This window comes from Pelobates fuscus, chromosome 7, assembly GCF_036172605.1.
Source record: "Pelobates fuscus isolate aPelFus1 chromosome 7, aPelFus1.pri, whole genome shotgun sequence".
Lineage (NCBI taxonomy): Eukaryota > Metazoa > Chordata > Amphibia > Anura > Pelobatidae > Pelobates > Pelobates fuscus.
This window is the reverse complement of record NC_086323.1, coordinates 194,012,549-194,026,096: the sequence shown is the minus strand read 5'-3', so window position 1 is coordinate 194,026,096 and position 13,548 is coordinate 194,012,549. Positions and strand designations below refer to the sequence as shown.

The following is a 13,548-nucleotide window of genomic DNA, read 5'->3' as shown; positions in this document are numbered from 1 at the left end:
GACTTTATTCTGTAGTACCCCACAAGGTCTATGTGGCATCCCCCTTGCATGGGGATGGTCATAAAAGGCCAAGTATGGCACCATTAAAATTAGTTTCTGCCTACCCTCAACATAGAGTCTTATCTCGTGTGGGGGGGGGGGAGCAACTGTATCTGCTCTGCCATATCACAATACTCCCCTGGGTTCTAATCACTAGCTCTTATAAGAGCCGTTCCTGCTAGACTCTCTGGAGTAGGATAGGTTCACCCACTGGAAGCTGGATCCTGGTTTTGTGTCCAGGTTGGGTGGAGGACGGCAAGACCACAGAAAAGCTACAGCGGCTAAGGGGCTACGGTGCTGATGGTGTCTGGTGGAGTACGTGAAGTCCTCAGTAAGCAGTAAGTAAGAGCATCAATTGGTGGAGGCACCCAGTCGGGGTGCCAGTCGGTCCGTCACAATTTCACTGGCACAATCTTATTGATACACATAAGCTCATTTGACATAAAAACACAAGCTCACTGATACACACAAATAGGCTGACACACACAAGATCACTTCAGAAAAGATCACTGTCATGTGATGCGGGGTCTGAGCATAGAGGCACCAAATTGCTGGGGATTCAGTAGGGAGCCTCACAGTGCTCCCTGTGACCCCTGGCAGCCTAAATGCATCCCCATCACCTCCCTCCTTCTTTCCCTCAGACTGAACTGTCACAGTCCAAGGGAAAATTACCTGTGGGCAAGTGCCCCCGCTCCCTCCCTTGTCCTACCCTGCTGATGACCATGGATTCAGTCAACATATGTTCCTCCTGCATCAAGCAGGGTACTACCACTCGTTGCAGGGAACAGTTTGACTTTTTCTACAGTAATCTTATTGCAGCAAAATATTTAGATATTGATCCAGTAATAATTCAGACTTAAATCTTTCCCATGCTTTTTCTACCATTAAATGTAGGAAATTAGTTAATCCTGAAATGTTTGTCACATCAGATTTCCAATAATCGAATCAGATTGTCTTGCAGCCTTAAAATGTATATTTATTTAAACATACACAACATCCAAAAATAAGAAAATCGTTGCACACGTCTGTACCAATACAGCAATATGTATGCACTTCAAGTTAATATTCATTTTTGATGTTAAGTATTGGTGGTGACTATATATTTGCAAAAAGCTTTTATATGTCTAAGAATTCAGTTAATTAGGAGGCGTACATATGAGGATAAGGCTATTTTATTCTTTAAAATATGTGTAAAAAAGGGTTGTGGCTTAATAACCATTCTACCCAATCTAGGATTAAAGCCATACATTATGAAAATAGATAACTTTTTTTTTGGGGGGGGTTTACTGTACATATTGGGGCTGATGTGTACTATGGTCGTTGCTGCTGCCAAAGAGTAATGCGAGTTTGAGCGCAGGACTTGTTTTTGTGTATTTATAAAAATGGTTATACTTGAATGGAAAATATAATTTACACAAAGAATTTTACTATATATGTTTAAATGAATGCATTCAGAAAGAGGCCCTTCTTAATACACACGGGAGTCTGACCTGGAATGCTGGGTCAAAGGTTATAATAACAATGGGTCTTCAATCTATCTGAACAAGAACCATATTTGTCGACCATTGACATACAATGGACATATGACCTATAATTAATACTAGATGACTAGGTGGAGACTCTCAGTTTCTGTGTATGAAAGAATTCTGAAATTATATTATTTGCAACTAATTTATTAGTTATAGTCTCCGCTGCATTGTATGGCTTAAGGAAAAAAAAAACCCTAGAAAATTAGTAGTAAACATAACTGTTGCTTGAAGTCTGCATTAACATGGGGGCTGGTGAAACTAGCCTCTCTCTTGGAATGTCCAAGGTTATTGTGTCCTGGGAAAAGAATAAAGGACCCCAGAGGATAATTAGTGTAAACTAATTTGCATTCCTCAGTCAGAGCTCTGGTCTCCTATTCCAGTTCCAGTTCATATTATTCTTGGTATGAATAATTTGTAAATACATTTATTGTGAGTGCTACTATCAAAGTTACTATTTGTTGTGTGAGCCTGAGGAAAATCACAATTCAAGATTTTATTTCTATAATAATCCATAGATGCATTATAAAATCACCTCACTTGTGTGAGTTCTCTGATGTCTAACAAGACTTGAATGTTGCCCAAACCAATTTCTACATACTCAACATGAGAACGGTTTCTCTCCTGTATGTTTTCTCTGATGACAGACAAGCTGTGCCTTTTTGACAAAACATTTTTCACATTCAGAACATGAGAACAGTTTCTCTCCTGTGTGTGTTCTTTGATGACGAACTAGCTCTGCATTTGTGACAAAACATTTTTCACATTCAGAACATGAGAATGTTTTTTCTCGTGTGTGTGTTCTTTGATGACTGACAAGATTTGAATGATGCCCAAAACATTTTCCACATTCAGAACATGAGAACGGTTTCTCTCCTGTGTGTGTTCTCTGATGACGGACAAGCTCTGCATTTGTGACAAAACATTTTTCACATTCAGAACATGTGAACGGTTTCTCTCCTGTGTGTGTTCTCTGATGACGGACAAGATGTGAATTTGTGACAAAACATTTTTCACATTCAGAACACGTGAACGGTTTCTCTCCTGTGTGTGTTCTCTGATGACGGACAAGATGTGAATTTGTGACAAAACATTTTTCACATTCAGAACATGAGAATGGTTTCTCTCCTGTGTGTGTTCTCTGATGACGGACAAGATGTGAATTTGTGACAAAACATTTTCCACATTCAGAACATGAGAACAGTTTCTCTCCTGTGTGTGTTCTTTGATGACGAACTAGCTCTGCATTTGTGTAAAAACATTTTCCACATTCAGAACATGAAAATGGTTTCTCTCCTGTGTGAGTTCTCTGATGACAGACAAGCTCTGAATTTATGAAGAAACGTTTTCCACATTCAGAACATGAGAATGGTTTCGCTCCTGTGTGAGTTCTCTGATGACGGACAAGCTCTGAATTTATGAAGAAACTTTTTCCACATTCAGAACATGAGAATGATTTCGCTCCTGTGTGAGTTCTCTGATGAAGGGCAAGTTCTCCTTTCCCAGCAAAACATTTCCCACATTTACTACATAAGAAAGGCTTCTCTCCTGTGTGAGTTCTCTGATGTCTAACAAGATTTGAATGATGCCCAAAACTATTTCCACATACAGAACATGAAAATGGTTTCTCTCCTGTGTGAGTTCTCTGATGACGGACAAGCTGTGCCTTTTTGACAAAACATTTTTCACATTCAGAACATGAGAACAGTTTCTCTCCTGTGTGTGTTCTTTGATGACGGACAAGCTCTGAATTTATGAAGAAACTTTTTCCACATTCAGAACATGAGAATGGTTTCGCTCCTGTGTGAGTTCTCTGATGACGGACAAGATGTGCCTTTTTGACAAAACTTTTTCCACATTCAGAACATGAGAATGGTTTCGCTCCTGTGTGAGTTCTCTGATGAAGGGCAAGTTCTCCTTTCCCGGCAAAACATTTCCCACATTTACTACATAAGAAAGGCTTCTCTCCTGTGTGAATTCTCTGATGACAGACAAGCACTGCTTTAGTGATAAAACATTTTTCACATTCAGAACATGAGAACGGTTTCTCTCCTGTGTGAGTTCTCTGATGGCTAACAAGATTTGAATGTTGCCCAAAACCATTTCCACATACAGAACATGAGAAAGGCTTCTCTCCTATGTGAGTGAGGTTTATGTTTACTATCTCCTTTGAGAACATACAGGAATCTGAAAAAATGCTTGATTTTTCAGAGTTAGAATTGGTTCTGTTAATAGATTTCTTCATAGCCTTGCTTCATGTATTTCTGTTCTTGTCTCCTCTCCTGACAAATACACCTGAAAGAAATATATTGGGAGTTAAAGGAAATTGCTATACTTAGAAAAACAGACAATATTTGCATAATATATAAGAGATACCGCCATCAGGTGTCATAGTGCTTGCAAAGAAATCAAGCATTTTGTGTGCATTAAACCATTCACTAACAAAATTGTGTATATAGGTGATACTCAAAAAATTGGAATATCTTGTGCAATAAGGAGGGTCATCCTGGGGGCGTGACCAGATGTAGGAAGAGATGGCAGCATACTGAGAGCTCTGCTGTCTCGGGCTCCTGAAACGCGTCTAATACAACCTTTTGACCGTAGTCCTCGGTAATAGCCCAGCTCTAAACTTAATTAAAACGAGCATCGAAATGTCTCACCACACGAAAAAGACCGTGGAGGTTAAAGACAATAATGTGTGCTAGTGAGTGGAGCAATTTTACCATATATGAGACAGAAAGATTATTGGTAGTAATTCACAGGTTGCAAAGTATCGCTTTAAGGAATGCTATGGTAGAATTCCAATAGGAAAAAAATGACAAATTTATTATCTGCCACATGCAGAAAAAATGGTACATATATACATAAAATATAATAAAAGGAAAAAAAAATCATAGGGTGACAAGCCCCTTACTAGATTTGTTGGTGAGTGTGACACCTATATGCCAACTCACTATAAGAGCTTATGTGTTGGGGTGGCAGGCTGCTCTGTCCGGCGTTCTCCCTGTTCGGCTGCAAGAAATTCTCCACATGTGTTGCCGTATACCGGAACAAACGCCTCAGGACTCCGTGGTCTGCAAGCTCCTCCCCCTTTTGTGACGTCAACGCGTTTCGCCAATCGACTTCCTCAGGACGTGCTCACAACCTCCATCTTGGTTGTGGGCTTAAAAAGGGCATCAGTCCCTCATGATTGGTTATTGGTAATTCAATAAAAAAGACAAGTCGACCTTCTTTGCAGCCAGGACGCCACAAAACAAACACGCTGATAACCACTCTGAAATCCAAGCACAAGATGGTGTTGGTTCTGATCCAGACACAGACCAAATTGAAACGGCTGAAAAATCAGATAGCTTGCTAACTCCAACTCTTTTACAAGCAATGCTAGATGCAGCAGTTACTAAAATGCAGATCACAGTCACAGAAGCTATAGCTGACTTTAAAAAGGATCTTACGGATCTGGATATTCAGACATCTCATCTGGAGGAAAAGGTAGATGTTATAAATGTGGCTCATATAACCTTGGGAGATCGCTTGAATACTCTACAAGATAAATTATTTATGCATGAATTAAAACTTGCGAATGTAGAAGATAGATCAAGTCGCAACAATCTTAGATTACATGGGGTATCAGAAGAAGTAGGAGCACAGGATATAACAGCTTTCACAACAGTTATTCCAAGCTATCCTGACGGATTTACCACTCAATATGTTCCTTTTGGATCGCATACATAGACTCCCCCGACCGCAACATTTGCCTGCCTCCACGCCAAAGGATGTGCTTATGAGGCTCCATTACTATCATGTAAAGGAACAGATACTGCGTGTACATAGATCTAATCAAGATTTACTGGAAAAATATAGAAACGTCCTCCTATTTTCAGACCTCTCAGCAGAAACATTATGAGGCAGAAGACCCTTCAAGGATATTGCTAAATCATTACATCATCATAATATCCCTTACAGATGGGACTATCCAGCTAAACTTCTCATTACTAAAGGAGGGAAACTCATAGCTGCTTCACCTTCAGAAGGGTTAGATCGGTTACACAAATGGGGACTAGTTAAAGATCTCAAATTTAAGTCTACAAGCTCGACTAAAACAACATGTGATGAAGTGCGCATGTTACACCGAAAAAAGATTAAGACTGACCTCCTGAGAATAATCAAGGGTTTGGCAATCTTATATATTATTGAACTGATCAAATGTTTAAATGTTCCATCGATAATTACTATTAACCCAACAACCTATATGGGCTTAATTGAATTATATAGTAACTAAAGCATATTTATATTGCATCAGTTAAACCTTACTACAGAAGATGAAACAGGGACAGGATATCTGACCCAGAAGAAAATGTAATTTGTAACGGGTTTTTTTTTTTTTGATTCTTTTTGTATCAGGCTCACTTCAAATTAACAAAAGTGTATTTATCTTCACAGGTATAACTCTTTCAACCGCCAAGGCACTGAAGTTACTTTTTTAAGTACTAGTAAATGCTTGGCAATATTATATTATGCTTACATATGTATCCCCTTGTAGCATTGCAGTTAACAAGGGTCTAATTGAATTACACTATACTACATATGGTTAAGTTACCTATGGGAAATAAATTAATTTGGTAATAGCCTCTGCCTGGTACCAAGTGGCAACTCTCCTGTTCCCCACGGTATTTACAAAATCCTTTTCGCAAGTATTTAATATTGTTGAATTTTTTGGTGCAATGTATCCGATCAGTATTTAAAGCTACGCCGTATTTAAAGCTATGCAGAAATGTAATAGAACTATGTCTAAGGAGCACCTGATATTGTGACGAGAGCAATCTCGCCACATTGCATTGGAGAAGCCTGGTTGCTCGCCTGCTGCCTTTGGACTATGGCCCCATGTTAAAAGACATCTTTTTCACTGCAGAAAAGACTTATTCATGCTTTTCTGCCGGGTGTTCGGTAGATTCTCGGATTTACTGAATGAACTCATATAACCCAGATAGGTATGCCATGGAGCCTATTCATGTAATAAAAGACTTTGGCTCCATGGCAATTGAACTGTGTGTGTTTGTGGTCTGAGCGCCATTCAGTATTAATGTGCGCTCAAACCTAAGCTATCTGGGCATATGTTGCATGTCTGTATTTTATGTCATAAATGTAACCTTGTGTATTTTATTGTATTTTTACTGCCATGTGTTCAATGGAGTTTTGCCTCTGTCTTTGGAGATAATTGGATTACTTCTAATTATCTCCAGGATAGAAGACTCTGTGGAACTGGTATTGGGCAGAAAAGCCATGCTTCCTGTGGTCACAAAGGACTACGATCTATCTTTTGAACCACTGGACCAATTTGTATGATTTTGACATATGATTGTATTTGGAGTATGTTGATGAAAATGTAAGTTTTATGTGAATGTGATGCATACTTTTCAAGTTATGAATAATGTGGAAAAATTGTATTTCTCTGCTTGTGCTAATTAAATGACCCATTGTGTAAGGTAATTGAATCACAGGCAGAGGGGAGGATATTGTGTGGGAGTGTCTGAGTGTATTGTATGTGTTTATTGGTTGTGTTCCAAAACCCTGTGGGTGGTACTAATGTGTATATAAGAACAATAAACCCACAGCTCTGTCTGTTCACTGCTTGACCCTCAACACGGAGCTTTGTCTCGTTCTTGGGGGGATTTATTGTATGCTGTTCCAGTTTGACTGCTAGGAGTGTAAACCTATTCTTATGGTTTTTCCTATTTGGCTGTTTACAGCATTCGTACGGTTTCCTGTTCGGCGGATTGGTGTTCTGCAGTAGCTGTGCCTGTTCATCTGAAAGGGGGGATATCGCCTAAACGGTTTTAACCCCTGGTGTGCAAAACCGTCCGTTACAATTGGTGGCAGAAGTGGGATCGTTCCTGCAGCCAGAAGGACAGCTACAGGAGACACCATTTCTTTGGATTTACAAGTGGGGGCAACGCATGTCCCAGTACAGCGACCCTAAAAGCAACAGAATGGAACCAGCAGTGTTATACGAGGAGGAGGACCTGGATGGCCGGGATGCATTAAGGAAAGGCATCTGGTACCAGGCCCTGGATAATGTACAATACCAGCGGGGTGAGAGTCTCCCCAGTGAAGAGCAGCGGTTGCAGAAGCAAGTGGCCCTGCGGATGCCCTTCCAGGGAGAGCATCCCCTGGAGGAATGGGTGAAGGAACTAGAGAACTAGAGCACCGGGTGTCACGAACGCACCCTACTCCAAGAGTGTGCGTGACGTAGTTGTGGTGGTGAAAGGGTTAAAGTACACTATTTGTCTGCACTAGACCGGAAATAATGACAAAATACCCCTTTTTAACACCACCCACACTTAAACATAATAATATAACTATTACTATTTTAACGCTGCCACCACCAAGACAATTTATAAATGGGGTGCCTTGGTCCCCCAGGTAAATCAACAATAAAACCCACCAAATATTACTTAGCACAATATCTATGTAATTACAAAAATACTAACTAGTCTCTTCAGGTAACGTGATTCTTAACCAGACAAAGGTAGAACTTAATAAATGAATGTTTATTATGAGCAAAATTAGTCACAGTGCATATACAAATATATGGTAAACAAATTATTTACACCAATAACAGATAAAAACAAAAAGGATAAAATACACAAGTCCTAATTACTCACTTAGGTTTTTCAAAGTACAACTTCTGTCCAGGGGGTCTCTGGCAAGGAAGGATGATGGTGACTCACTCAAAATTAGATCTTGGCCCCAAGCAAGTACAAACCACCCTTCAGGTTCACAGGAGATATACCCTGTGGAATTATCACACCCCACCCAGGGGCGTACCTATAGTGATTCCAAGTGACCACCTCCTTTGTTCCAGAAACAGCAAGCCAAATATAAACTTTTTGGTTTTATCTCCTCTACTGTACCTGCCACAGAAATAATAATTGCCTCTATGAATTTGTTATTGTTTTCCCATTCCATAGACATGTTGCACGCCCCACCTGCGATCCAATAGGACAGACATCACAATTCCTGTCACACGGTTTAAGTTGTGCAACTCATGTTTAGGCTTAATTAAAAGACTGGGCTTGTCCCATTCCAAATATAATAAAAATTAGGCTTTATTATTATTCTGTGGGGTAAATATGAATGTTTTTGTCCTTCCTTTGGGTATGATACTGGAGCAAAGCTAAAATGGTATTTACATTTCAAAGAGTTTCACTCAGCACTTAATGGTACAGGCCAAATGGATGAAGAGACATTCAGACTTTTCCCAAGTGTAGAACCTCACACCTTGCAGAGCCTTGATTACTTCACATCCATATTAGTAAAACCCTTTGAACCTTGCCATGCCATCCACACTTCCCCTTCTGTCATCCAACCTCTGTGGGGGTCCCAGCTTCAAAGATGTAACCCCTGTTGACCTCAGCAATAGCATCCTTTTGTGCCATTTACTACACAAATGGCATTAAAGGATAATATTTCATAATGTAATACAAAGTTATGCACCCTTGCCGTGACACCTCCCCCAAATAAGAGACGCAATGGGAGAAGGCTCACATGCCTCTACCTTGCGTATCAACACTTGTTCCTTTTTGCCTCCACCTCATACACTCATCTTTTTCATAACTCTGGTTCTCCATGAATGGGGTAGCCCTCATGTGTTCGCACACCTCCCCCAAAAAGGCTTGCCCTTTGTCCCTAAGCCATTGAACAGCCATATCCACACCACACATCCCTGATTTTCCTGGTTCCATCTCACACTGCGCTCTGGTCACCTCTCTTGGGCCGCACCCACTGCGCCCATGTAGTAGCTCTAAAGGGAAGAAACCAACCAATTTCTGCAGTACTCCCCTGTAAGCACACAAAAGATGAGACAGAGGACACTCCCAGGGTACCTGCAATGTATCCACACTCCTTATCTTTTTTAGTTTGTGGTCTGCCTGCAGGGCTTGTTGCCCTTTTTGACTCTGAACCCTTGGTTCAGAATCAAAAAGTTGCTTAGAGACAGATTCCTTCTCCTGAGCCGGCTTGGGTGTATGTGTGAGATGTGATTGTGATAAGCTGACAAGGTTCCTGGTTCCCTCCATACTTTCACACAGCCCATCTGATACATTTGCTTCAGGCACACATTGGCACACATATTCATTCAGCCCTCTGTCCCTAGAATTCTCTTCCTGCACATTGTCACATGACACCTTTGACACCCCTTGGTCAGGCACATAATGTGGTACACACTCACATAATTTCCTCTCCCAGCCAGGCCATCCTCCCACAATCTCACATAGTCCCTCACTTTCTCCTTGTTCTGGCACCTGACATACTCCTGACTGACATACAGGGGAACATATCAACTCATCCTGCCCTGACTCCCAGTGGTTTGATCCACTTATGTTTTCACATGGCATCTCAAACAACCCTGGCTCTGACACAGATAGGCACACACGCTCATCTAGCCCTGCCTCCCCTTGCAGTGGTTTTTGCCCACTCACACATGGTATTGCAGGCACTCTTATGTCTGGCCTGGACTGGCATGCATGCTCATTCTGCCCTCGCTCCCAGCACAATTGCTGGCATACACCTTCACATGTTTCCATGGACACCCCTGGTTCTGGCACAGATTGACACCCATTCTGCCCTCCCTCCCAGTAAAGTTGCCCTGGCAAACTTTACCACAGACACCTCTGGTTCTGGCACAGCCTGGCACACATGCTCATTCTGCCCTCCCTCCCAGCACAATTGTCTGCATACATTTTCACAAGTTTCCACGGACACCCCTGGTTCTGGCACAGATTGACACACCTTCTGCCCTCCCTCCCAGAGAAGTTGCCCTGGCAAACTTTCCCCTGGTACCACAGACACCTCTGGTTCTGGCACAGCCTGGCACACATGCTCATTCTGCCCTCCCTCCCAGCACAATTGTCTGCATACATTTTCACAAGTTTCCACGGACACCCCTGGTTCTGGCACAGATTGACACACCTTCTGCCCTCCCTCCCAGAGAAGTTGCCCTGGCAAACTTTCACCTGTTACCACAGACACCTCTGGTTCTGGCACAGCCTGGCACACATGCTCATTCTGCCCTCCCTCCCAGCAAGGTAGTCTATGTACACTTTTACATATTGCCCTCTGCACAGTAGGGCCCCTATGAGGCTTGGGTTTAAAACACACATTACTTTCAGGCACATACTGGGATAACAATCTACCTAAGTCAGTACCAAGTAATACATTTGCAGGGATATTCTCATCTACCCCCACATTTCTGAAACCCTTCCCCGCTCCCCAATCCAAATAAACTCGTGCCATTGGCACTACAAGCCGTATCCCCCCAATTCCTTTAACTGCTAGAGTCTTGCCAGGAATTAAGTCCTCAGAGCGCACTAGCGCTGGATGCACAAGAGTCACATCTGCCCCAGTGTCCCTGAGTCCCACAGTTACCTCTCCTCCGACTGTCACAGGTTGCAGATTCACATTGTTGCTGCCCTCTGATCTGGTTACAAACAACACAGAGGACGTTGGTTCCGAGGAGCGTCCCTCCCCAGCTGATGATGCTGGCTGCCGTTTCCCAGGGCAAGCAACACTAATGTGCCCCACTTGGTTGCAAATAAAACATCTGCGACTGTCTCCTTGTGCAGACATGACACTAGTTCCCCCTCTCCCTGAGGTAGGAGCTGAAACAAAAGATGGCCCGCTAGGCCTGGTGATGGGGAGTCGTGGTGGTGTGGTCCTCCAGCTGGATGCTCCCTTGGCAAAACCTCTGCTCCGGTCCACTGTTGCTCGATTGGCAGTGTGGAAATCTGCCAGCTCACCCGCCTCCAATGCAGTTTTGGGGTTCCGGTCCAGCAACCATTCCTGTACATCGGCTGGGCAGAGCTGCAAAAACTGTTCCTTTATTAACAAGTCTTGCAAACTTTCCAAAGTGGTAATCTCCAGCCCTGTAGTCCACTGTCGGAATGCTGTCGCCAGGTGCCCCACCACTGCTGCATAACTTTCTGTGGGATGCTTTTGCAAAGTCCTGAATTTCTTTCGGTACACCTCAGGAGTAAGGTTGTACCGTTTTTGCAAGGCAGCCTTAATCACATCATAGTCCTGGTCAAATTCTGCTGGAAGCGTAGCAAATACTTCCAGTGCAGGACCTCTGAGACCAGGGGTGAGGTATTTTGCCCACTGGTCCTTTGGTAGCTGGAACTGCCTGCAAACTTTTTCAAAACTGCGCAGGAAAACATCCAAATCACCATCTTTGTCCAAAGTTGGAAAATTCTCTGCACGTGGTTTGGGTGCAGAAGAGTCTCTGGAATTAATACTTATAGGGGAGGCAGTCAACCTCTCTAACTCAGCCATTTTTAGCTCATGCTCTCTGGCAGCTTGTCGCTCTGCAGCCTCTCTCTCCCTCTCAGCTTGGCGCTCTCTCTCAGCTTGGCGCTCTCTCTCACCCTCCTGATATTTAAGGATAAGCTGCAGTTTTTGGTTTGTATCTGCTGAGTCCACATATTTCAACACAGTTTGCAAGTACAAATCCAAAGGATCTCCAGATCTCGGTACATCATTGACAAAAGCTGCAGGTATCTCCTCTGCAGTGTTTGAGGCATCATTTTGCACCGCTTGTTGCATATCATAGTCCACCAGTGCTTGTAATAGTTCCTCTTTTGTTTTTCCCCGACAGGGGATAGATCTCTCCCGGCAAAGCTGGTCTAGCACTGCCTTGGACTGCGCCTGGTACTCCATTTGGTAAATAAAAGATAGCAAAGAAAAAACAGAGAAGGGGGGGACTGTTGAGGTGTAAATATATTATATATGCACTGAGTTCAGCCTTTGGAAATTGAGACACAATTTCTTTTAGTGCCTGGATTAACCAACAAATCCAGCAACACTAAAATCTGGTATAAAAAGATGAAAAATCTTTTAGTTATCCCACCGCTATGCCACCAATTTGTCACGAACGCACCCTACTCCAAGAGTGTGCGTGACGTAGTTGTGGTGGTGAAAAGGTTAAAGTACACTATTTGTCTGCACTAGACCGGAAATAATGACAAAATACCCCTTTTTAACACCACCCACACTTAAACATAATAATATAACTATTACTATTTTAACGCTGCCACCACCAAGACAATTTATAAATGGGGTGCCTTGGTCCCCCAGGTAAATCAACAATAAAACCCACCAAATATTACTTAGCACAATATCTATGTAATTACAAAAATACTAACTAGTCTCTTCAGGTAACGTGATTCTTAACCAGACAAAGGTAGAACTTAATAAATGAATGTTTATTATGAGCAAAATTAGTCACAGTGCATATACAAATATATGGTAAACAAATTATTTACACCAATAACAGATAAAAACAAAAAGGATAAAATACTTAGGTTTTTCAAAGTACAACTTCTGTCCAGGGGGTCTCTGGCAAGGAAGGATGATGGTGACTCACTCAAAATTAGATCTTGGCCCCAAGCAAGTACAAACCACCCTTCAGGTTCACAGGAGATATACCCTGTGGAATTATCACACCCCACCCAGGGGCGTACCTATAGTGATTCCAAGTGACCACCTCCTTTGTTCCAGAAACAGCAAGCCAAATATAAACTTTTTGGTTTTATCTCCTCTACTGTACCTGCCACAGAAATAATAATTGCCTCTATGAATTTGTTATTGTTTTCCCATTTCATAGACATGTTGCACGCCCCACCTGCGATCCAATAGGACAGACATCACAATTCCTGTCACACGGTTTAAGTTGTGCAACTCATGTTTAGGCTTAATTAAAAGACTGGGCTTGTCCCATTCCAAATATAATAAAAATTAGGCTTTATTATTATTCTGTGGGGTAAATATGAATGTTTTTGTCCTTCCTTTGGGTATGATACTGGAGCAAAGCTAAAATGGTATTTACATTTCAAAGAGTTTCACTCAGCACTTAATGGTACAGGCCAAATGGATGAAGAGACATTCAGACTTTTCCCAAGTGTAGAACCTCACACCTTGCAGAGCCTTGATT

The 13,548-nt window shown here is 42.1% G+C and overlaps 2 protein-coding genes across 2 annotated transcripts; both read right to left on the bottom strand.

Annotated features, from left to right (window-relative positions):
• Positions 1 to 2,046: 2,046 nt before the first annotated feature.
• On the bottom strand, positions 2,047 to 3,810 carry LOC134569270 (oocyte zinc finger protein XlCOF7.1-like). Its single transcript, XM_063428184.1, has one exon. The coding sequence runs from the start codon at positions 3,808 to 3,810 to the stop codon at positions 2,167 to 2,169; it is 1,644 nt and encodes a 547-aa protein (XP_063284254.1). The 3' UTR covers positions 2,047 to 2,166.
• Positions 3,811 to 9,106: 5,296 nt separating this feature from the next.
• On the bottom strand, positions 9,107 to 11,927 carry LOC134569269 (uncharacterized). The gene is made up of 2 exons (XM_063428183.1): positions 10,727 to 11,927; positions 9,107 to 9,759 (listed from the first exon to the last, which is right to left on the bottom strand). The coding sequence occupies exons 1-2, from the start codon at positions 11,889 to 11,891 to the stop codon at positions 9,107 to 9,109; spliced, it is 1,818 nt and encodes a 605-aa protein (XP_063284253.1). The 5' UTR covers positions 11,892 to 11,927.
• Between the last annotated feature and the right edge of the window lie 1,621 nt (positions 11,928 to 13,548).